Source organism: Polyodon spathula, chromosome 6, assembly GCF_017654505.1.
Source record: "Polyodon spathula isolate WHYD16114869_AA chromosome 6, ASM1765450v1, whole genome shotgun sequence".
Taxonomy (NCBI): Eukaryota; Metazoa; Chordata; class Actinopteri; order Acipenseriformes; family Polyodontidae; genus Polyodon; species Polyodon spathula.
Window position 1 is genome coordinate 71,363,706 of NC_054539.1, and position 22,889 is coordinate 71,386,594.

Consider the following 22,889-nt stretch of genomic DNA (forward strand, 5'->3'; position numbering starts at 1 on the left):
AGTGGACGGGTGGTGGATGCATGGAGGCAGGCCAGGAGGGAGTTGCAGTAGTCTAGGCGGGAGAGTACCAGGGCCTGGACGAGGAGTTGCATGGTGTAGTTGGTGAGGAAGGGTCGGATTCTTCATATTTTGCTCAGGAAGAATCACCAGGTGCATGCTAGAGTGGAGATGTGCTGGGAGTAGGAGAGGCAGGGGTCCAGGGTTACTCTGAGGTTCTTGGCTGACGGAGGAGGGAGTGAGCGTAGTAGAGTCCAGAGGAATGGAAATAGAGAGATCAAAGGAGGGGGAAGATGAGGAGGGGAACAAAAGGAGGTCAGATTTAGAGAGGTTGAGTTGGAGGTGATGTGAGTGCATCCAGGAGGAGATAGCAGACAGACAGGTAGAGATATGAGAGTGGATGGTTGGGTCAGAGGAGGAAAGAGAGGAAGATCTGAGCATCATCAGCATAGAAATGGTATGAGAAACCATAAGATGCGATGAGTGGGCCCAAGGAGCAGGTGTAGAGAGAGAACAGGAGAGGACCCAAGACTGATCCTTGGTGGACTCCTGTTGAGAGAGGTGTGGAGGGTGAGCTGCGTCAGGTTACCTGGTAGGGGCAGTCGGAGAGGTAGGAGGAGAACCAGGCCAGAGATTCCCAGGTCAGCGAGATAGGATAGGAGAATAGAGTGATCGACAGTGTCAAAGACTGGAGAGATATTGAGGAGAATTAGGACAGAGGAGAGAGAGGCAGCAGGGGCAGAGTTTAGCAAGTTAGTGAAAGACAGGAGAACAGTTTCAGTAGAGTGAGCAGAGCAGAAACCACATTGGAGAGGATTGAGGAGAGAGTGGTTAGACAGGAAAGTAGAGAGCTGGTGGTGTACTGCCAACTTGAGGGTTTTAGAGAGGAAGGGTAAGAGGAAGACAGGACGGTAGTTCTGGAGGGAGGGGGGGTCGAGGGTAGATTTTTTGAGGAGGGGAGTGATAGACTTATTTTAAGGGAGAGGGAAAGAGGCCAGAGCGGAGAGAGGTGTTGAGAAGGGAGGAGATGAAGTGGAGTAGAGCAGGAGCGGCAGGTTGAAAGAGGTGAGTGGGGAGGAGGTCCAGGGTGCACGTGGTGGGTTTGTGGCCCTGCAGGAGGGAGGAGAGGTCAGAGTCTGGGAGGGCAGAGAAGGAGGAGAAGGAGGGTGAGTTAGTAGTTGAGACAGAGGGTGTTGGGGTTGGAGCGGGAGCTGGTGGGAGAGGGAGAGGTGTTAAAGAGTTTGCAGATATCAAAGATTTTAGAGGAGAAGAAAGGCAAAGTCTTCAGAGGACATAGAGGAGGGAGGAGGAGGGGGGAGAAGGTAGAGAATAGTTTCCGGGGGTTGTTAGTGGAGGATTGGATAATAGATTGGAAATAGGAGCGTTTAGCAGAGGAGAGAGGAGAGGAGAAGGAGGAGAGGAGGGAGCGGTAGAGGTCTAGGACAGCAGGGAGTTTGGTTCTGTTCCATTTCTTTTCAGCAGAGCACAGTTTGGTTCTTGCTGAGCAGAGCACAGAGGAGAGCCAGGGTTGGGGAGGGGAGGGGACAGGGGGAGTCGAGGGAGGAGGTGAGGGATGGGAAGAGGGTGGAGGAAGCAGGGTCTACAGAGAGTTGGGAGAAGGAGAGTGGTGGAGGCAAGGGCAGAGGAGGAGAGGGAGCGGAGGTTACGGCAGGAGGCGACAGTATGGGTAGGTGGAGTAGGGAGAGGGCAGAGACAGAGAAAAGGAGATGAAACAGTGATCAGAGAGGACCCAAGGGGTGACAGAGGGGGTGGAGGGGCAGCTTGCCTTGGAGAAGGTGAGGTCCAGTTGACTGACAGCTTTGTCAGTAGGAGGGGATGGAGAGAGAGAGAAGTTGAAGGAGAGGAAGGAATCCGGCAGAGTGGGTGTGGTTGAAGTCACCTAACAAGACAGTTGGGGTAGACAGAGAGGGGAGGAGAGGAGATATTTGAGTTCATCAAGACAGTGAGCGGGAGGTCCAGGGGGACTGTACAGTACAATTAGCAGGAGTTGGCAGGGAGAGGTTAGTTGGACAGCGTGAAATTCAAAGGTGTTAACAGAGGTGAGGAGAGGTCAGGGGGGACAGAAAAGAGTAAAGAGAGAGAGAGGAGAAGACCAGTCCCACCTCCCCGTCCAGTGAGACGCGGAGTATGGGACAGGACGTGGAGAGAGTGGGAGGGGGGGGGGAGCAGAGGGATGAGTTTAGAGGGGTTAGGGGAGGACAGAACAGGGATGTGAGAGACAGTCATAACCGGACAGGTGAGACAGATAGGTGCAGTAGTAGTGGGAGGGTACAGATCTGTCTAGTAGTTGGTGTCTTCCAGAGCGCTGCTAGGTTTGGATGAGTTTTGGATGGTGCTATATAACAGATATAAATTTAAACCAATTTCCAAAAAGACCTTGTTTGTTTTAATGCACAGGTTACTTAAACATAATAGCTGATGTGTAGTGTGAGTGTTTAAAGTTAATAACAAGCAGCTGGAGCTAATTAAAGCAGGACTCACATGAATCTTTGCTATTCTAATTGTGGTTGCACTTAATCCTCTGCTAAGCATCAGCATGCACGGCCAGGTTTTATTCCGGAGTTTAACAATCAGATTCACTTTGTGTCTGCAGTGCTGTGGCCCCCAGCCAGTTTGTTATCTCAGTCATGCATAATATAACCTGATTTTACCTTAAGCTGCGGGATGTGTCAGCTATCCAGCTAATGTGAGCAAAATGAGAGCGGGTAAAGGGTGCTTCGTTCTTCTCCTGACTAATCTTGCTTCTGTGTTCTGTGTGTTTGGACATCTGGCCAGCCTAGCATCATTCATTTAATTTTAGTTGTATACAGCATACATTCAAATAACTGTATGTATGCCTACGCACAGTAAATAACAGATGTGAACTTCTCTTTTTAACTCAACAACTTCCAGCAGCAGAATTAGTTTAAATAATAATTTGCTTTTCCTCATTAAAGAAACTCCTGTGCGAAGGCGGTATTTGCCAACTGGTATGTAATACATTTAATTAACATTTATGTTTTGAGTACAACAGTAAAGAAAGTACTTTAGTAATGATTTTGGTTTTGAGTACTCAAGCCCTCAATTACTATAACTCACCCCGGATGTATTTATTAAAAACCTCCCACCAAAAAAAAACATTGAGAGGAATAATCTTGTTTACAAAGGGCAGGAACGCAGCAGAAATGGTACAATCACTTGTATTAATAACCTGTTGAAGGCAAGTATCTCTCATCATCATGACCAATAACGACCTGCTTACATCTCTTCTGTTTTCTCTTCCCTTTCTCTTGTTCAGTTCGCTGGGTCCGCTGTACTTTACCTATGGGATAGTATTTGCCTGTGGCTGCTCCTTTGCTTACCAGCCCTCCCTGGTGATCCTGGGACACTACTTTAAGAAGCGTCTGGGCCTGGTGAATGGCATTGTGACGGCTGGCAGCAGCGTGTTCACCATCACCCTGCCCTATCTCCTCTCCTTCCTGCTGAACCGGCTTGGTCTGCACAACACCTTCCGCGTCCTCAGCATCTTCATGTTCATACTCATGCTGGCCGGCTTCACCTACAAGCCCCTGATGCCCGAGCCCAGGTCCCCTCAGACTGGTGGGGCTCTGCGCTTGAGCAAGATCTTCAACTTCAACATCTGGAAGTCCATGGGGTACCGGATTTGGGCGCTGGGAATCCCGGCAGCGCTTTATGGATACTTTGTACCTTACGTCCATTTAGTGAGTATTTGTAGTGCTTTTCCGGGGGTAGTCGCAAAGGTGTTTGCTATAGTTTGTTCATAATTATTATTTTATTTATTTTATTATATTTTTATTTACATAGAGACATATAGCTGTGGTCAAAAGTTTAGCGTCACCTAGAATTTTAGGATTGAGACATAATTTAGCCGTAATATTGACAGACATCAAAAGCCGTAATATTAGTACAGTAATTCATGTTAGATTTTGCTAGTTTCATCAGTTATACGTTAAGTATACAGAAAACTACAAAGCGCAATGTAATTCAATACGTTAACATAACAATATTCAGTAAGTTATATTCAACTTTATGAAGCAAAATGTGTTAATTCTATAGGGTGATGGAAAACCTTTGGCCATTGCTGTATATATTTTATTTATTTTTTGTAGTGGGTAAGAGAAATCTAATCGTATCTATTCACCAAACATTTTTTTAGAAGAGTTATTGACTGTCTGGTCCATTCAGACTTCACTTGTGAAGAATGTTCTCTACCACTGTAGTCTGATTGTCAGGGCAGGGTAATGCACTGAAATAAAATAAACTTGTTTGTTTGCAGAAAGCTTCCCATAAGCTCAATTACTTTGGCTTCCTGACAAAGTCAAATGGTCAAAATATACTGAAATAATATTCTCAGAGAGGCAAGGGTATTGTTCCCCATTTTCCAAGAAAAAAAAAAAAGGTATTTTGCTATATTTCTTGTTGTTAACAAATGTTAACCTATAGGTGGGGTTCAAGGGGTGGAGCTAGGCACCAACAACCTATCATCTCCTGTCATCAATTAAATCTACCTTATTTAAACATTAGTCACCTCTACCTAGCTGTCTTGTGTTTTTTCGTTTGGCATAAACCTAAGCGATTTCAAGACCCAGCAACTTTCATATACCTCAATAATGGAGTACTTACAGCAGTTGTCATCGGATTCAGAGGATTCCCAGATCATTCTCCTCCAGCTTCAATCCAGGGTCCATCCAGTCTCCGTTCTTGCTCCCCTTCTGGTATTTCAGTTACATCTGATCAGGCTCCCGATCAGGCTCTCGTCCAGGTTCCAGTTCAAATGTTGCCTACCGTTCCTGCCACTCAAACATCGAATCTGCGCCGATCCAAGCGACTTCGGCCTCAGGACGCCCCTCCGGATCGATTGTTTTGGAAGGAATGGCCCATGTATAAATTGATAAAAAAACCCTCCTTAAAAACGGTAACGCGATTCCAGCAGGGAGTGATAGAGAGTCTCTTTTTATTCTCTATTGCAATTTAGTCTCAGCAGAACCAGTCTTTCCTCCGAAAAAACATAATCAGCAGCGCCCAGCCATTCAGCGTCCTAAAACAGACAGCAGGCAGTCTATTCTGGATCAAATCACCCCTACAGCTAGCACCGCTAACCAGCAGCCAGCCATTGAAATCCAACATTCGCAAATATTTAATGAGATAAAATCATTTATGCAGCCTTTTGCCGATACTCTATCTTCGGTCAGTTCTCAACTGTTGGATCTAGATAAAGGGTATCTAATATGCAACAGGGAAAACAATCTACAGCGCTGTCATTAATTCCAGCATCAAATACTGCAGCGCCACCTACAGCTTCTTCCGGTCCAGCCCTAATTTCAGCCAGCGAAGCAGATCCTCCAGTATATAACCTCGCTACTGCCTGTACATACGGATCCTCCTCTCCAACTATTGCTAGACATCACACTATATCTCCACAAATCAGACGTTACATTCTCGAAGGTAAAGACATTAATCTTGTTTCACTATTAATGACGACTTCGGAATTCTTGGACCATAGAGTAGTGGATTGCGGAGATTTGGCAGTAACTCTAAAATCCAGAGATCCCAGACTGTTTATAAATCTTACATTAGGGGAATTTGCCCTTGCGTTCTCCATATTCAGAGATGTGTTATACTCGGTATATCTTAACCGCAGAGCTGAATTGGACTCGTACGAATACTACATCGTGGAGCTGTCTATCAGATACGGAGGGACTATGTTTTTTGAGTATCATAAAGCATTCTCTGCAAAAACAGCAGCGATATTGGCAGCAGATAATTACATCATCAATTGGACACAACCTGACCCAGATCTATTTAACAGAATTCTTGTTGGTTTAAGAGCTAATGCATGTGGGATCTGCGCTTCAACAGATCACTCAACATCCCTCTGCCCTAAAGCTGCAATAGCATCAACTTCTAAAGCACCCGGTTTCGCCGCTAATTCATACAGGTCTTCAGTACCTAATCCTATACATTCTTCAGCTCCCCTCGATCAGTCCACAAGGAAAGACAAATACGGGCGCAGCATTAGATTTTCAGGAGGAAGACAAATCTGCAGTAATTCCAATACTGGCTTCTGTTTGAATAGGCAATGCAATTTTATCCACATGTGCAGCAAGTGCGGAGACTCTCACGCTAATACAATCTGCCCTTTAAAACGCAAGTGACTTTCCCCGATGCTCACAGTCTTTACTCCTATAAACATCCCAGCATTATCAAGTAAATTACAGAATCATCCCGACAGTAATTTAATTAATTACCTGATCAAGAACCACAATTAGTGCAATCTCTCATCAAAAAAGAAATTATAAAATGATTGATAGTCGGTCCATTTTAGCTCCTCCTTTTCCAGTATATAGAATTAATCCTATCGCCATTACCACGAGGAAAATGTCGGGGGGGGGAGCGTCATTGATTTATCAGCACCATGGGGGTCAAGCACCAGCAGCATTAACTCATTAATCCCCCAAGATCAATTTTCCCTGCATTACATTACTATTGCAGACGCAATACATTCAATTGAATTAGCAGGTCGTGGTTCCTGGTTAGCAAAAGCAGATATATCGGACGCATTTTAAGTAATGCCAATCCATTCATCTCTCCGTCACCTGTTTGCTTAAAAGCTTATTTTCTGAAGTTGGCGTTCCGCTTTCAGAAGAGAAATCAATCAACCCCCTTCATTCTTTGGAATTCCTTGGAAGCATTCTAGATACAGAAAAGTTTGAAGCCGGCCTGCCTGAGTCTAAACTTAACCATATTCGTTTGCTCATTGAGGATTTTCAGATCAGTAAAACAATAAAAAAACGGGCACTGCTTTCATTGCTGGGTTATTTTAACTTTGCAGTACGTTTCATTCCACAGGGGAGGATGTTTATATCTCGACTGCTAGCGCCGGCATCAACAGCAAAAAAGCTGGACTCCTATATAAATATCTCCTCGGAAGCTAGGAAAGACATTAAAATGTGGTTTGCGCTTATTCAGCACTGGAACGGTCTCTATGTGTTTTATGATGATTTCATTTCAGCTCCACACGATATGGCTTTATTTACTGATGCCTTATCTCTGGGATTCGGAGGTCTATTTAACAATCAGTGGTTTTTGCAGTACATGGCCTGAGGAAATCGAAAACATATCTCCTCATCTAAAATACACAGCTCTGCTAGAGATATACCCAATAGTAGCAGCTGCCCAGCTGTGGGGTCATCTCTGGTCTAAGAAATCAATACTATTTTACTGTGTTAATTCAACTACAGTGCATATTATAAATAAAGGACGTTTCTCTTCCCCTCTTATCATGCAATTGCTGCGGCGGCTAGTATGGATTTCAGTCTCTAATAATTTCCTAATACAAGCTCGCCACCTACCGGGCATTTTTAATAATGCAGCTGATGCTCGTTCTCGTTTACAAATTTACAAATTTCACAGTTTGCTGCCCACAGCTTTGCAATATCCAGCAGCAACGCCACAGTTCAATCAGCTGCTTTTCAACTAAATCCAACTATTAATACAATTCTTAATTCAGCTCAAGATTACATGGCATCAGCACTTGCCCCATCTACCAGATCCTCGTACTCTACAGGTTGGGCATGTTATGTAACTTTTTGTTTACAAAGCAGGATTAATCCTACTCCATTCAACCAGGACTGGATCATGGCGTTCATAGTGCATGCAAAGGACTCTCTACATCTGACACCAGCTACAATCAGACTATATTTGTCAGGAATTCAGCATCAATTTTGGTTGATGTCCATCAATTCCCCAACTCTATAATCAATTCCAGTGGTTTGTCTCCTTTTACAAGGAATTTCCAAGTGCTCTCCGGCTTCTTCTGCTCGCCTGCCTATTTCTATAGACTTTCTCAGTAACTTGATTTAAATTCTGCGCCATGGCTGTTTTTCTCCATTTGATGATTTAACTATGGAAGTCACATGTCTGTCTGCATTTTTCGGGTTTTTGAGATGTTCTGAATATACAGTACCTTCTATTGCTGGCTTTCCTACCCTCGGTATCCACTGCAGTGACCTCAAGCTCATCCCAGATTCTCATTTCATGCATTTCAAAAACAGATCATCTGCGGCAAGGAAAATGTATTCAGCTTTCTAAGATCAACTCTCCTGTGTGTGCCTTCACTTCCATGTTGAAGTACATTGCAGAATGCAAGGCCATTTCATCCTCCAACCCTTTGTGTATCAATTCTAGCTGATCCATTGTATCAAGGCATTGGTTTTCAACACACCTTTCCATCGTGGTGTCCAGAGCAGGTCTTCCTTCGCAGTTCTACACTCCTCATTCATTTAGAATAGGGGCAGCTACTTCAGCTGCAAAAGCCAACATTAACCAGCATTTAATGAAAAATATGGGGCGCTGGACTTCATCCGTAACTTATATTCGTTCTTCATCATCTGAAATATCCTCCGCACATCAGTCTATTGCTAGTATGTCTGGAGTGGGGACGACCTTTCTGCCTGAGCCACCAAAGATTTCCCCCTAAGAAATAAAATTAAAAGAAAGGGTTTTTTTCTTTCCACTGTGCAGAGGGTCTTCACATAGTCATTAGGGTACAGTATACCAACCCCGTTGTCACGTTAAGTGTTTGTGTTCTTTAGTCTAAATGTTTTCTCTTTTCTTCTTTCTTATGCATTGGCGGTTCTTTCTTTTTTTTCTTCTTCACGTTGCGTCAGCGGGGAGCTGGGGGTCCATCTTTTGGGGGGTTAGTGATTCCGCTTTCTCCAACCCTTTGTTAAGCTCTGCTTCATTTACCTCATAGAGGAGGGTTCTCCATGAGTCAGAGGAGACCCCCGGCCAAACCCTTCCATCTGCATGTGTGTTTCTTTTGGAATTCTTCTTTCAGGTCTGATGCCTCTATGTGAGGGTCCCCAAGCGGTGGCATCCCTCGTGTTTGTCGGTTCTCCTCAAAGACGATGGCCCCTCTCCTGTTTGTCGGGTCTCCTCAGCGACGGAACCCCCCTTCTATTATGTTGGGCTTTGAAGAGGCGGAACACCACGTATTATATTTTTTAACAAATACTCACTTTATGTTTTCTTTCCGGTTCGCGAGCATCTTCGTATTTCGGGTAACCTCAGAGACGGTGCCCCTCTTGGTATGTCGGGTCACCTCAAAGTCGGTGGCCCCTGTCCTGTTTATCGTATCTATCGATCAAGTAAATGTTGGGCCTTGAAGAGGCAGAACCCCTCTCTCCATGTGTGTATGTTTACTAACTCTGTCAATAAACACTGTCAGGGGTCATAGCTCCGCCCCGTGAAGTTACTATAAAAAACAGACTGGCTAACTGACTGACTGTCTAAAAAGCAATGAAGATCAGAGACATTATAAGGAAAATATACATGGGAATTAGCATGGATAATCAAAGGACAAAGCCAGGTTGAAAGAGCAGGTTTTAAACCAATGCAGTGTATAAAATGTGTATGGGGCTAAACACTTGGATGTCTTGTAAGACCCAATGGTCCAGATTAGAAAATAAACATTTAACAATAGTTATGTACCATTTGCTGTATGTCACTGGAAATAACAGAAAGCTGCCCAGGCATGTGTGTTTATAGCTGGCAAAGCTTTTGCGATAATATTTTCCCTACACCAAGGTGTTTGCTGTCTTTGGTGCATGTCAGAGCTGCCATTGGAAGTCAGTATTTAAGCACTGCTTGCACTCTTGAGCGATGCTGTACTCCACAGATACAGGCGACTCACCCACTCTGCAAGCTCTTGTGTTCTCTCTGGCTGAGACGATGGGCAGCATAAATCAGCCAGTCAGGAGCCGTGCGCTCTGCTCTCATTTAGACATAAACAAGAGCTAGTTTCTTGGGCCAGTCAATGTTTCCACGCTGCCAGGGGCCTGGAAGGGCAGCCTCCTGTTTCATTCAGAGCAGATCCCAGCTATTCCCAGTACTCTGCCAGCATGAGAACTGCAATTCTATCCACAGAGAAGGCTTACCAGAGCACACTGTTGGGCATGCGGGGTTTTCACTGGAAAACAAATATGTTTCCTGAGTAACTAAGAGTTAAGCAAGACATCACCACTGCTTATTATGTTATGTACAGAAGTATTTGTACCGAGAAAGTTTTAGAACTGAATGAGGGGAGGGGTTTTAGTGGAGAGGCCAAGTTAAGGAGTAAGAGGAGCTGTAGATTATGATGTACTTCCTGAGGCCTCCTCTTCTGTTTTTTGGATGCAGTTGGGTCTGTTTTGTGATCTTACATTGCTGTTGCATTGACCTATCCACACAGGACTGAATTGCCTCTGAACTGACCCTAGCGCTTGCCAGGTGCAAACATCTAGCACTGGGGCAGGTACAGGGTACAAGCTGATATCCACCCCACTCAAGGTCAGAGCAGACAGAAAGCATGGGGTGCACATCAGCGTGGAGTGGTACAGTACTCTGAACGATATTCTATATATGCTACAGAAACAAATACAATGTCTTTGTACAGTTACTTCCCATTAGTAGTGAGAGTCCCACTTGCAGCAATATTTGCATTAGTAATCCTGTTTTAATGCACTCCAGTTTAGTAGTAATCCTGACTAAAGTATATTGTAAATGGTAGGTTATAGAATCAAACGATTAAATATGCATGATGGTGTAGAACTTGAAGCTACTGCACTAACAGGTAACTATGATGTGATAGGTGTTACAGAAACGTGGTTGTCTGAGAGTGATGGTGACGAATATAATATTTGTGGGTATACACTGTATAGGAAAGACAGGCAGGACAGAAGAGGAGGAGGGGTAGCGCTATACATAAGAAACAGTCTTGAAGCCCAGGTGTTAAACCTGGACAAAGAAAATAAAACCGAATCAATATGGGTCAGAATAACGGACAAAAATTCAAAGGGCATAATAATAGGAGCATGCTATAGACCACCAGATTCAGACTGTGAGCACAATAATCTGTTATACAATGACATTAGAAATGCGTGTAGCAAAGGAGAAGCCATACTAATGGGGGATTTCAACTTCCCCCAAATAAAATGGGAAAACCCGGTGGGTAGCGCGAAGGATGAAATAGAAATGGTGGAAATGACAAATGACTGCTTCCTAACACAATTTGTCAAGGCACCGACTAGAGGGGAGGCATGCCTTGATTTAGTCTTTTCAAATAACGAAGATAGTATAACTAAAACAGAGGTCAGAGAACCACTGGCAAACTCAGACCACAACATGGTCTCATTTGAAGTGTTTTTTAAAACCCCAAAAGTAATGACTAAAACTAAGGTTTACAATTTTAGAAAAGCAAACTATGAAGGTATGAAACAGAGACTTACAGAAGTAGATTGGAGTAAAATAGAGAAAACACCCACAGAAGAAGGATGGTTGTTCTTCAAAAATGTAGTACTAGAGGCGCAAAACAATTATATCCCTAAAGTAGACAAATCTAAATGTAAAACTAAATTGCCAAAATGGTTTAATAGATCAATTAAAAAAAATATTCAGCGAAAAAAGGCACTTTACAGAGCATTAAAAAAGGACCAAAAAGAAAGTACGCAGAAAGAGTACACAGAACTGCAAACGCAAGTCAAAAAGGAAGTTAGAAAGGCCAAGAGAGAAATAGAAATGAACATTGCTAAGGGAGCTAAAACCAATTCCAAAATGTTTTTCCAATATTACAACAGCAAGAGAACATTCAAAGAGGAGATTAAATGTTTAAGAGATACAAATGGCAAAATCGTAGATGAAGAAAAAAAAATAGCAAATATATTAAATGATTACTTTTCACAAGTTTTTACAAAGGAAGATACTGACAACATGCCCCACATGTCATCCAGTTCCTATCCAGTTTTAAATAACTTTAGCATAACTGAGGTAGAAGTGTTAAAGGGGCTAGGAGCTCTTAAAATAAACAAATCCCCTGGGCCGGATGAGATCCTCCTAATAGTACTCAAAGAAATGAAAGAAGTTATTTACAAACCGCTAACCAAGATCATGCAGCAGTCTCTTGACACAGGGGTGGTACCGACAGACTGGAAAATTGCAAACGTAATACCGATCCACAAAAAGGGAAACAAAACTGAACCAGGTAACTACAGACCAGTAAGCCTGACTTCTATTATATGCAAACTTATGGAAACTATAATAAGATCCAAAATGGAAAATTACCTATATGGTAACAGGGTCCTGGGAGACAGTCAACATGGTTTTAGGAAAGGGAGATCGTGTCTAACTAACTTGCTTGATTTTTTTGAGGATGCAACATCGATAATGGATAATTGCAAAGCATATGACATGGTTTATTTAGATTTCCAGAAAGCTTTTGACAAAGTCCCGCACAAAAGATTAATTCTCAAACTGAACGCAGTTGGGATTCAAGGAAACGCATGTACATGGATTAGGGAGTGGTTAACATGTAGAAAACAGAAAGTACTGATTAGAGGAAAAACCTCAGAATGGAGTGTGGTAACCAGCGGTGTACCACAGGGATCAGTATTAGGTCCTCTGCTATTCCTAATCTACATTAATGATTTAGATTCTGGTATAGTAAGCAAACTTGTTAAATTTGCAGACGACACAAAAGTAGGAGGAGTGGCAAACACTGTTGCAGCAGCAAAGGTCATTCAAAATGATCTAGACAAGATTCAGAACTGGGCAGACACATGGCAAATGACATTTAATAGAGAAAAGTGTAAGGTACTGCACGCAGGAAATAAAAATGTACATTATAAATATCATATGGGAGATACTGAAATTGGAGAAGGAATCTATGAAAAAGACCTAGGAGTTTTTATTGACTCAGAAATGTCTTCATCTAGACAATGTGGGGAAGGTATAAAAAAGGCTAACAAGATGCTCGGATACATTGTGAAAAGTGTTGAATTTAAATCAAGGGAAGTAATGTTAAAACTGTACAATGCACTAGTAAGACCTCATCTTGAATATTGTGTGCAGTTCTGGTCACCGCGCTATAAAAAAGATATAGCTGCTCTAGAAAGAGTGCAAAGAAGAGCGACCAGAATTATTCCAGGCTTAAAAGGCATGTCATATGCAGACAGGCTAAAAGAATTGAATCTGTTCAGTCTTGAACAAAGAAGACTACGTGGCGACCTAATTCAAGCATTCAAAATTCTAAAAGGTATTGACAGTGTCGACCCAAGGGACTTTTTCAGCCTGAAAAAAGAAACAAGGACCAGGGGTCACAAATGGAAATTAGACAAAGGGGCATTCAGAACAGAAAATAGGAGGCACTTTTTTACACAGAGAATTGTGAGGGTCTAGAATCAACTCCCCAGTAATGTTGTTGAAGCTGACACCCTGGGATCCTTCAAGAAGCTGCTTGATGATATTCTGGGATCAATAAGCTGCTAACAACCAAACGAGCAAGATGGGCCGAATGGCCTCCTCTCGTTTGTAAACTTTCTTATGTTCTTATATGAACCAGTATGGGAAGTGATATATTTCAAGAACCTTTAAGAACCCATATCAATCCCATAAACAGAAGTAGTCCCTTATATATAAACAAGGGTTACTATGGTAATAAAAAAAAAAAAACACCTACACTGCAACATCTGGCAGGCAGCTTTCTAAACCCAGCTGAATTTGAGTGGGAACGGCAGGCCTGTTCCCTGACAAGCGCAATGTCTGAGGAATGAACAGACCGGGACCCTGGCTGCTCTGTCCATAATGAAGATTTATTTTGAACCATTTTATTCATCCTTATTTCGTGCCCAAACTGTTTATCTTTTGTTCTGTGGCAGTGCATGCTGTGTACAGTGCCAGAGCCTAACGTTAGTACAAGGATCATTGTGTGTGTTTATAGAAACACTTGCTCTCTTTTATTAAGTGACACACAGTGGCACTCAAGAGCTAAGGACCAGCAGACAGAGAAAGGGGACATTGTTGGTTCAGGTCTCAGCTCAATAGGATCTAATTTAATGATCTAAAAGGCTTTGTCTATTAACATCACCACCTAAAACTCATTAACCTTTTGCAGACCTCCCCATTCTAAATGTTTTCTACAGTATTTTTGCGTGGTTATTTTCCAGTTCACTGTGCTATTCCCATTATACTGTAGTTTGTATTTACTATTCTTTACAATGGCTAAATGTGTTTCAACCTTGTCTTTTCCATAGTTTCCAGTGATTTACCATGCTTGACTGGCTTTGCCATGCTTTCATGGAGCGACTTTATTACACTCTGCTATACTTTTACCATGTTTTACCCTTTAAACTTTTATAAGGACCTCTCCATTGAATTTGTGTTGCATTGGATAGTATTAAGCAGACGCTTTACCCCTACGTTTAAATGACAGGGTTATTTATATCGGCCAATGTTTAGATAACTGAAGTTTACCCTAATGACTTTCAGTGTATCATGGGGTACCCAACAGTAAACCTGGCCACACCTCTAAGTACTGAGGTAAGAAACTATAGGAAACAAAAGGGGCTGATGTAATCAACCAATATCTATTAAATTAGGTGATCCCAGTGGGGTATACATTGATTATAGCAAATTGACCCCCACAATGTTGACTGAGTGTTTAAAAGTCGAAATGCTATTGTGTTATTTTCTAAACCAAGTGTAAAACCTAATTAACAATAGTTAGCATCTCATCTGAAATACATATTTGATGTTTTTGATACCAGATGGCTTTTGTGGAAGAAAGCTTTGGCAAAGACGTAAACAAAGAGATTCTCTTGATGTGCATTGGAATCACCTCGGGAGTTGGCCGCTTGATCTTCGGGAGAGTTGCTGACTACGTTCCCGGTGTGAATAAAGTCTACCTGCAGGTGGGTTGGGTCTAGAAATGTTCATCCCTTATTTTAAAGTGATTTAGTGTATATATTTGTGGCAGGGCAGAAACCCTGCTGGTGTAAATAGTGTGGGGTATGTTTTTCTATGGGGTTGACTCCATCCCTGCTGAATACAGGTGTGGAATGTGGCTAGGTCTTAAGTGAATAATTGGTCAAATAAGACCCAGCCGTATGGTATAAAAACAGGGAGAAATCCTTTGTTTGGGAAGAGGAGTTTGGAAGAATGTGTTTCAGTGATGCCGACTGTGCAGCCTGAAACCATAAGGTGTGTTTATTTAAAGTGGTTTTTAAAAGTGGTTTTGTTTAAACCTTTGGTTTTTGGCCCTTGTGCCTGTGTTTCTTTGTTCTTTAATTTCTGTTTTGAGTTTAATAAAACTGCGCAGCAGCACCATTAAACTGCAGCTTCTGTGTCTGGGTCTGCTTTCCTGCCACTTGACCGCAACGCTATCCTGCTGCATAAAAAAACAAACAAAAAAAAACACTTTAAATGAACACACCTTATACCATGTGGTAGGGTCTTCATTGGAGATCAGTTATTCAATTAAGACCCAGCCACATTCCACACATGTATTCAGCAGTAATGGAATTAACCCCATCCCTGCCAAACAAATACAAGAACACACCACACACTAATCACACTAGCAGGGCTTCTGTACTGCCACAAGAATACATTTCAGGAATCAGGAATTTTATCATTTTGTTTACAAATTTCAGTTTATTTCCTGTAGAGTTACTGTAAAACAGTGTTCACATATCATTAGTTTACTGTGGAAAGAATGGAATAGTGGTGGTATTCCTAGTAGAATAAGTTTTTTTTCCACAACAGCAGTGTTTTAGTAGCGGACTGACTGTATAATAGCAATGAAATGGATTGAAGTGGATCTTTTTTTTTTTTTGATGTCCAAACAGGTGTCCTCGTTCTTAGTAATCGGTTTGATGTCCATGATGATCCCACTGTGCCAGGTCTTCGGTGGTCTCATTGCTGTCTGCCTGCTGATGGGGCTCTTCGACGGGTGCTTCATCTGCATCATGGCTCCCATTGCCTTTGAGCTGGTTGGGTCTCAGAACGTTTCCCAGGCTATTGGCTTCCTTTTGGGGATGATGTCACTGCCCATGATTGTCGGCCCCCCAATTGCAGGTATAGCAGCATACATTGTCAATCCATGTTCAGATGGCAGCAAGTCAGTCCATACAGCACTGCGTTATGGACTTTCTTGTGGTTCAGAATTAAGACTAGTGATAACTGGTACTTGGGAGACCTGTAATATTACTTCTCCAGTTACATCTACAATTAACCCTAAAAGCCTTTTCTCAAGCAATACAATGTGTTAATGCATCTGGATGGAGCTACTGTTTTTGTCTCTAATAGTTTTTATCTGTTGGTGGAAAGAAGTGCCACTCTAGACAGAGTGACCTTCACTGACTTACCTTGTCCACTGTCTGAGGAATAGGGGAGCTAGCATTCAATCCAGCATTATATTGCTTGCACAGGTGGATAATATAATTAAACATAATAGAGGCTTATATGTGTGTGTCATTATCTTTTAGTAGAAAAATGTAAAATAGTAATAGTAATAATATAAAGCAAGTCTGATTCAAAACAATTTTTTAAATGCACACCACAGTGCCACCTGGTGTTCGTCCAACACAGTGCACCACATAGTTCCTGGTCGCGTCATTTTATTTCCTACCCCTATTCCTGAAGAGACACGACAATTTATCTAAATATCTGTCACAGACCGCTTTTTTTAAAAAAAAAAAAAAAAAAAAAAAAAAAAAAAAAAAAAAACTGTTGTCCAGTTTCACTTGAGGAAAATGCAGCCAAAAAAAGCAAACGATACAAGCTAGGGTAATGTAAAAGTTAATAATTAAACAGTTCATAGTTGCTATGGAACACATTTAGTAATCCACGTGTGCTCTATAAAAAATGTCATTGCCTGTGACCTTTGACCTCTCCTAAAGGTCAAATGTAAAACTGCCTTATAGCTCCTTATAGAGTGCACACATAGGGTCATGGTTACTATGTATTAATGTCATTCTGCACTATTTGCTAAAGTGTTTGGTACTGGTACTGGTACTGTTACTGGTACTGGAAGCCGTAAAGTTGCTGGCAGCTGTAGTTTTAATCTGTGATCTTTAGTTGTTTTTGTGCATTTTCATTTGCAAGTGAACTGTGACATTAGGGCCTAATCAAGCACTATATTCTGAAAGTTTGAATACTGGCTTTGGATACTGACTTCAGATTTTCTTTTAATGTACAGTACATGTATGAATAATATATTTCACAGCGCATTAATTTTGAGCATTTTTAATAAACGCGAAATTAGCAAACATTTCTTGCTTGCAAAGTTTTCTTGTTTTACAGTATTTTAATTCTGGACTGTTTTTATTTTGGTTCAGTTATTTATTTGTTTATTTTTAATAACTAAAATGTTTGCCTCACACTTCTTCTGCATGCAGAGAAAAATACGTTTCCTGAGATCTCGTTCAGAATCTGTATATCCCTGTATAAATACATCATTTCACAATTAAAAGAAAACACTGGTGGAGTGTTGGTAACATAATTTTATGAGAGTGTCCCAAAGTCTCATAAACAAGCACTGCAATAGATATTTTATTGTCACATAGCCTAAGAAGAAATTGAAATTTGTTAACCAAACAACTAAGTACTGCAATATAATTGAAGAGCATATTTATGATCACAAGAGCAGCAAATCTAAAAAACGCTGACCTAAATTCTAAACCTGCATTTTCACAGACTTAATTTCACTGTATTTTTTCATTTAGAAACTCATTGAGAAGGCCTGCAGTTATTATTTTATGTATGCTGTTGGTTTCGGTTTTTATACCCCCTACAAAAATGGCGATGAAACGGACGTGTTAGAGATGGGAACCGACACAAGCATTAGTGGGGTGCATTGTAAGCAGGGCAATATTAAAACACAAGCACTGTCCTACAGCAGCTATTTAGAGCATGTATTTCTTGAATTTAAGTCATTCAGCAGTCAATTTGTTAAAAACTGTTGTAGTAAAGTGCAAGTAGCTGGGTTCCGAACAATATAGCACATCCCCACATGTTACTACAACTGTTTAAATAACGTACCTGTAGTTTTTCTTTTCATTAACATCCTGACAACTTTTTACACTTATAACTTTAAAGTCTGTTTCACAGCTCTTTTCAAAATGTCCTCTCTAGTGCACTGGGGTTTGAGTTATTAAATCACTGCAGGAAGAGTGATGAAAAAATCTTAACAGATGCTCTGGCTTTTCAGTTCCATACCACATCATGGATCATTATTGCTGTGTTAACTTTTTAATGTGGATTAGTACCATTAAGCCAGATTCTATTTGATCAGTTTGAAGGACCACTGAAAGCACTGTGCTCCTTTGACTCCCATTGAAACATGGCTGCAGTACAGGAGTTTCAAAACCTCTTGAGCATTGACATGCAGGGATAAACAAACATGCACACTGACATGCAGGGGAAAACAAACATGCACATTGACATGCAGGGGAAAACACATGCACATTGACATGCAGGGGAAAACAAGCATGCACATTGACATGCGGGGAAAACAAACATGCACATTGACATGCAGGGGAAAACAAGCATGCACATTGACATGTGGGGAAAACAAACATGTACATTGACATGCAGGGGAAAACAAGCATGCACATTGACATGCAAGGGAAAACAAACATGCACATTGACATGCAGGGAAAACAAGCATGCACATTGACATGCAGGGGAAAACAAACATGCACATTGACATGCAGGGAAAACAAGTATGAAACATGGAGATGAGAATACTGTGTTAGGCAAGCACTTTATTAAAGAGATTATTTCAATGTGTCCAGTTCAGAGGTTCTAAGCTTAGTTATTCAGCTGTCAGTGTATTTGTGTTTTGATGACCACAGTTGAATCCAGCTATTCCTCCTCTCCTGGCAGGCTTGCTGCGTGACACACTCGGCACCTACAAGGAGGCTTTCTACCTGGCAGGGATCCCTCCCATCATAGGGGGGATTGTGCTGTGCTTCATTCCGTATGTGGAGCGCAGGAAGTGGCAGCAGCAGCAGCAGCAGGAGGTAGCAGCAGACAAAATGCTGGATATTAAAGCCAACAGTGTCCTTCAGCCCTACAATGCCCATGAAGACAAGAAGGAACTGGAGTGTTCAGTATGAATACATCAAATAAAGACTTATGGTTTCACATCTCACAAGCTGATACACACACACACACACACACACACACATATACAGTATAATTAGGGCTTCTGATTTTTGGTTTTAACCGATAAAAACTGACAAAACACCCCCGATCCAAAATGTTAAAACTGTACAATGCATTAGTAAGACCTCATCTTGAATATTGTGTTCAGTTCTGGTCGCCTCACTACAAAAAGGATATTGCTGCTCTAACAAGAGTGCAAAGAAGAGCGACCAGAATTATTCTGGGTTTAAAAGGCATGTCATATGCAGACAGGCTAAAAGAATTGAATCTATTCAGTCTTGAACAAAGAAGATTACGGGGTGATCTGATTCAAGCATTCAAACCTCTAAAAAGGTATTGACAATGTCGACCCAAGGGACTTCTTCGACCTGACAAAAGAAACAAGGAACTGGGGTCACAATGGATATATGATAAGAGGCATTCAGAACAGAAAATAGGAGGCACTTTTTTACTCAGAGAATTGTGGGAGTCTGGAACCAACTCCCCAGTAATGTTGTTGAAGCTGACACCCTGGGATCCTTCAAGAAGTTCCTTGATTAGATTCTGGGATCTAACAACCAAATAAGCAAGATGGGCCGAATAGCCTGCTCTCGTTTGTAAACTTTCGTATCTTCTTATTTACACGCTCGTGGAATTTAAAACAGAATTGCAAATTGCCGCCTAAACACACAAAAACTCCAGAATATGCCTGTGACCATAAGATTTCATTGTGGAAGATAGCAAGAAGGTGAAATTTTTACAAGTACTGTGGAGTTACTGTACATAGTGGGACAGAAAAAAACGAGTCACCGAAAACAGCAATTTCAAACAGTATATAAAAAGAGAAAGCCCTGAAAAAAAAGTCTACATACAGTGGCTTGCGAAAGTATTGACCCCCCTTAGCATTTTTCCTATTTTGTTGCCTTACAACCTGGAATTAAAATGGATTTTTTGGGGGTTTGTATCATTTGATTTACACAACATGCCTACCACTTTGAAGATGCAAAATATTTTTTATTGTGAAACAAACAAGAAATAAGACAAAAAAACAGAAAACTTGAGCGTGCATAAGTATTCACCCCCCCAAAGTCAATACTTTGTAGAGCCACCTTTTGCAGCAATTACAGCTGAAAATCTCTTGGGGTACGTATCTATAAGCTTGGCACAGCTAGCCACTGGGATTTTTGCCCATTCTTCAAGGCAAAACTGCTCCAGCTCCTTCAAATTGGATGGGTTCCATTGGTGTACAGCAATCTTTAAGTCATACCACAGATTCTCAATTGGATTGAGGTCTGGGCTTTGACTAGACCATTCCAAGACATTTAAATGTTTCCCCTTAAACCACTCGAGTGTTGCTTTAGCAGTATGTTTAGGGTCATTGTCCTGCTGGAAGGTGAACCTCCGTCCAAGTCTCAAATCTCTGGAAGACTGAAACAGGTTTCCCTCAAGAATTTCCCTGTATTTGGCGCCATCCATCATTCCTTCAATTCTGACCAGTTTCACAGTCCCTGCTAATGAAAAACATCCCCACAGCATGATGCTGCCACCACCATGCTTCACTGTGGGGATGGTGTTCTCGAGGTGATGAGAGGTGTTGGGTTTGTGCCAGACATAAAGTTTTCCTTGATGGCCAAAAAGCTCAATTTTAGTCTCATCTGACCAGAGTACCTTCTTCCATATGTTTGGGGAGTCTCCCACATGCCTTTTGGTGAACACCAAACGTGTTTGCTTATTTTTTTCTTTAAGCAATGGCTTTTTTCTGGCCACTGTTCTGTAAAGCCCAGCTCTATGGAGTGTACGGCTTAAAATGGTTCTATGGGCAGATACTCCAATCTCCACTGTGGAGCTTTGCAGCTCCTTCAGGGTTATCTTTGGTCTCTGTGTTGCCTCTCTGATTAATGCCCTCCTTGCCTGGTCCATGAGTTTTGGTGGGAGGCCCTCTCTTGCCAGGTTTGTTGTGGTGCCATATTCTTTCCATTTTTTAATAATGGATTTAATGGTGCTCCATGGGATGTTCAAAGTTTCAGATATTTTTTTATAACCCAACCCTGATGTGTACTTCTCCACAACTTTGTCCCTGACCTGTTTGGAGAACTCCTTGGTCTTCATGGTGCCGCTTGCTTGGTGGTGCCCCTTGCTTAGTGGTGTTGCAGACTCTGGGGCCTTTCAGAACAGGTGTATATATACTGAGATCATGTGACAGATCATGTGACGATTAGATTGCACACAGGTGGACAACTAAAAAAAGTTTAAACTAAAATAAGCACTGAAAAACAGAAGCCTTAAGTATAATGTGCAACAATCTTCCTAATGCTCCTTTGCAGGGAAACCTGGTGAAAAATATGCTGCATTGTCCTCCCACGCTGTAGCTCCTGGGCAGCTGCATGTTGAATCTGCATTGTGTAAAGAAGCGGTCGGCTGATGGCACACGTTTCGGAGGACAGCGTGTGTTCGTCTTCGCCGCTTCTGAGTCAGCGCAGGGGTGGTAGCGGTGAGCCTAAATAATAATTGGACATTTCAAATTGGGAGAAAATAAAAAATAATTGGCAACAAATAAATTAAAAAAAAAAAAATCGAAGAGGGGAATACGGGTACAAAATACCCTTTCTCTTCCCATCCTACAAATCACTCGTTCTTGCTGAAGACAGTCTCCTTCTTACTGCAATCACAGCGGCCATGCTTACAGGATAGTGTTTTTCATACTACCTTTTAAAGGGTTGCCAATTTTAAAACTTGCTTTCAAAATTTCTTAACAATTGGTGCAATTGTAAGTGTCACAATTGCCGGCAGCTGTAGTACATCTCATTATAATATTTAAGAACCCTTTTTTGCATTATCTCCAGCCCTTTTTTGTGAATATAATGTAACCTTCCTAAGAGCTTTCAACCAAAGAGTCTTAATGCAACCAGTACATTTCATATCAAGGTATAGGTATACAGTAGGTTTGAAATAGTAGTTTTATTAACTAATGCAACAGAAATACATTAGTAAGAAATACTTCACAAGTGTTTCAGGGGGGTCAGGCTAATGGCAACACTCTGGTATATCAGCTTATGGTAGTTTTGAGGCCACAGGAATGGTACACAAAATGGATCTAACCAAGAATACATTAGTTAAGATAACTGATATTTAAATTATAGCTAACACAATAATTCCTTAAATCTTATCCATTTCATTAGCATGTTTGCTGTTTCAATGCCTTTTTCTTGGGCTATCTGTTTGCTTGTACTTCCTGGGTAATTTCACCCCAACAGTGTCTGGTGGATCAAAGTATTTTACTGGCTGAAAGCATGTCAGTCAGTAGGGGGAGCAGCTGATTGGTTATTGACAGTAAAGTGGTGGGGACAATGTCAATCTCCAGTTGAAATGACATAATCAAAAAGCATGGCTTCCAGTTTTGTTTAACCTAGTGTAGTAGCAGATATCATTTAAAAAGAAAAAACATGTTATGTGTTTCTTTCAAAACTGCACATATGAGACCTACAAAATGAATGGATGTCATTGTATAGAACTATTTTGTTAGCTACAACGACTAACACATCTACTGAGTTATTCTTTAATTGCATTTTTTTTTCCTGTTCTGCTTTAATCATGGGCTTAATTTGATACAATGTACCCAAGCTTAGTTGAGGTAACTCAAGGCAAACTTGGACTGACTCAAACTGCTACACAGTGGTCTTAAATTATTTCCCATAAATGGAATAATAAAAAAAATCCTGGAACAAAAACCCTGCTGGATTGCTGGTGGACTTCAAATTTCCAGAAACTACATTAATTTAGCAGACAATTCCACAGCAGTCATCTGTTGAGACAAGTAACATTCTAAACAAATGGACCAGTTTTACCCAAACAGTCACTTCAGAACAGCATAAAACAAGATACTATGACAGCAGCAGTGGGCAAGTTTTGGGAAA

General features: G+C 41.5%; 1 protein-coding gene across 1 annotated transcript in view; it reads left to right on the top strand.

Annotated features, from left to right (window-relative positions):
* LOC121317570 (monocarboxylate transporter 10-like) overlaps nucleotides 1–19,061 on the top strand; it is a 53,673-nt gene extending 34,612 nt beyond the window's left edge. Inside the window, exons 3-6 of the mRNA XM_041253646.1 lie at nucleotides 3,296–3,719; nucleotides 14,598–14,741; nucleotides 15,675–15,903; nucleotides 18,715–19,061. Of these exons, the coding sequence (XP_041109580.1) occupies nucleotides 3,296–3,719; nucleotides 14,598–14,741; nucleotides 15,675–15,903; nucleotides 18,715–18,947 (1,030 nt within the window). The 3' untranslated portion in view covers nucleotides 18,948–19,061. The remainder of the gene's footprint in view (nucleotides 1–3,295; nucleotides 3,720–14,597; nucleotides 14,742–15,674; nucleotides 15,904–18,714) is intronic.
* Nucleotides 19,062–22,889: the final 3,828 nt, after the last annotated feature.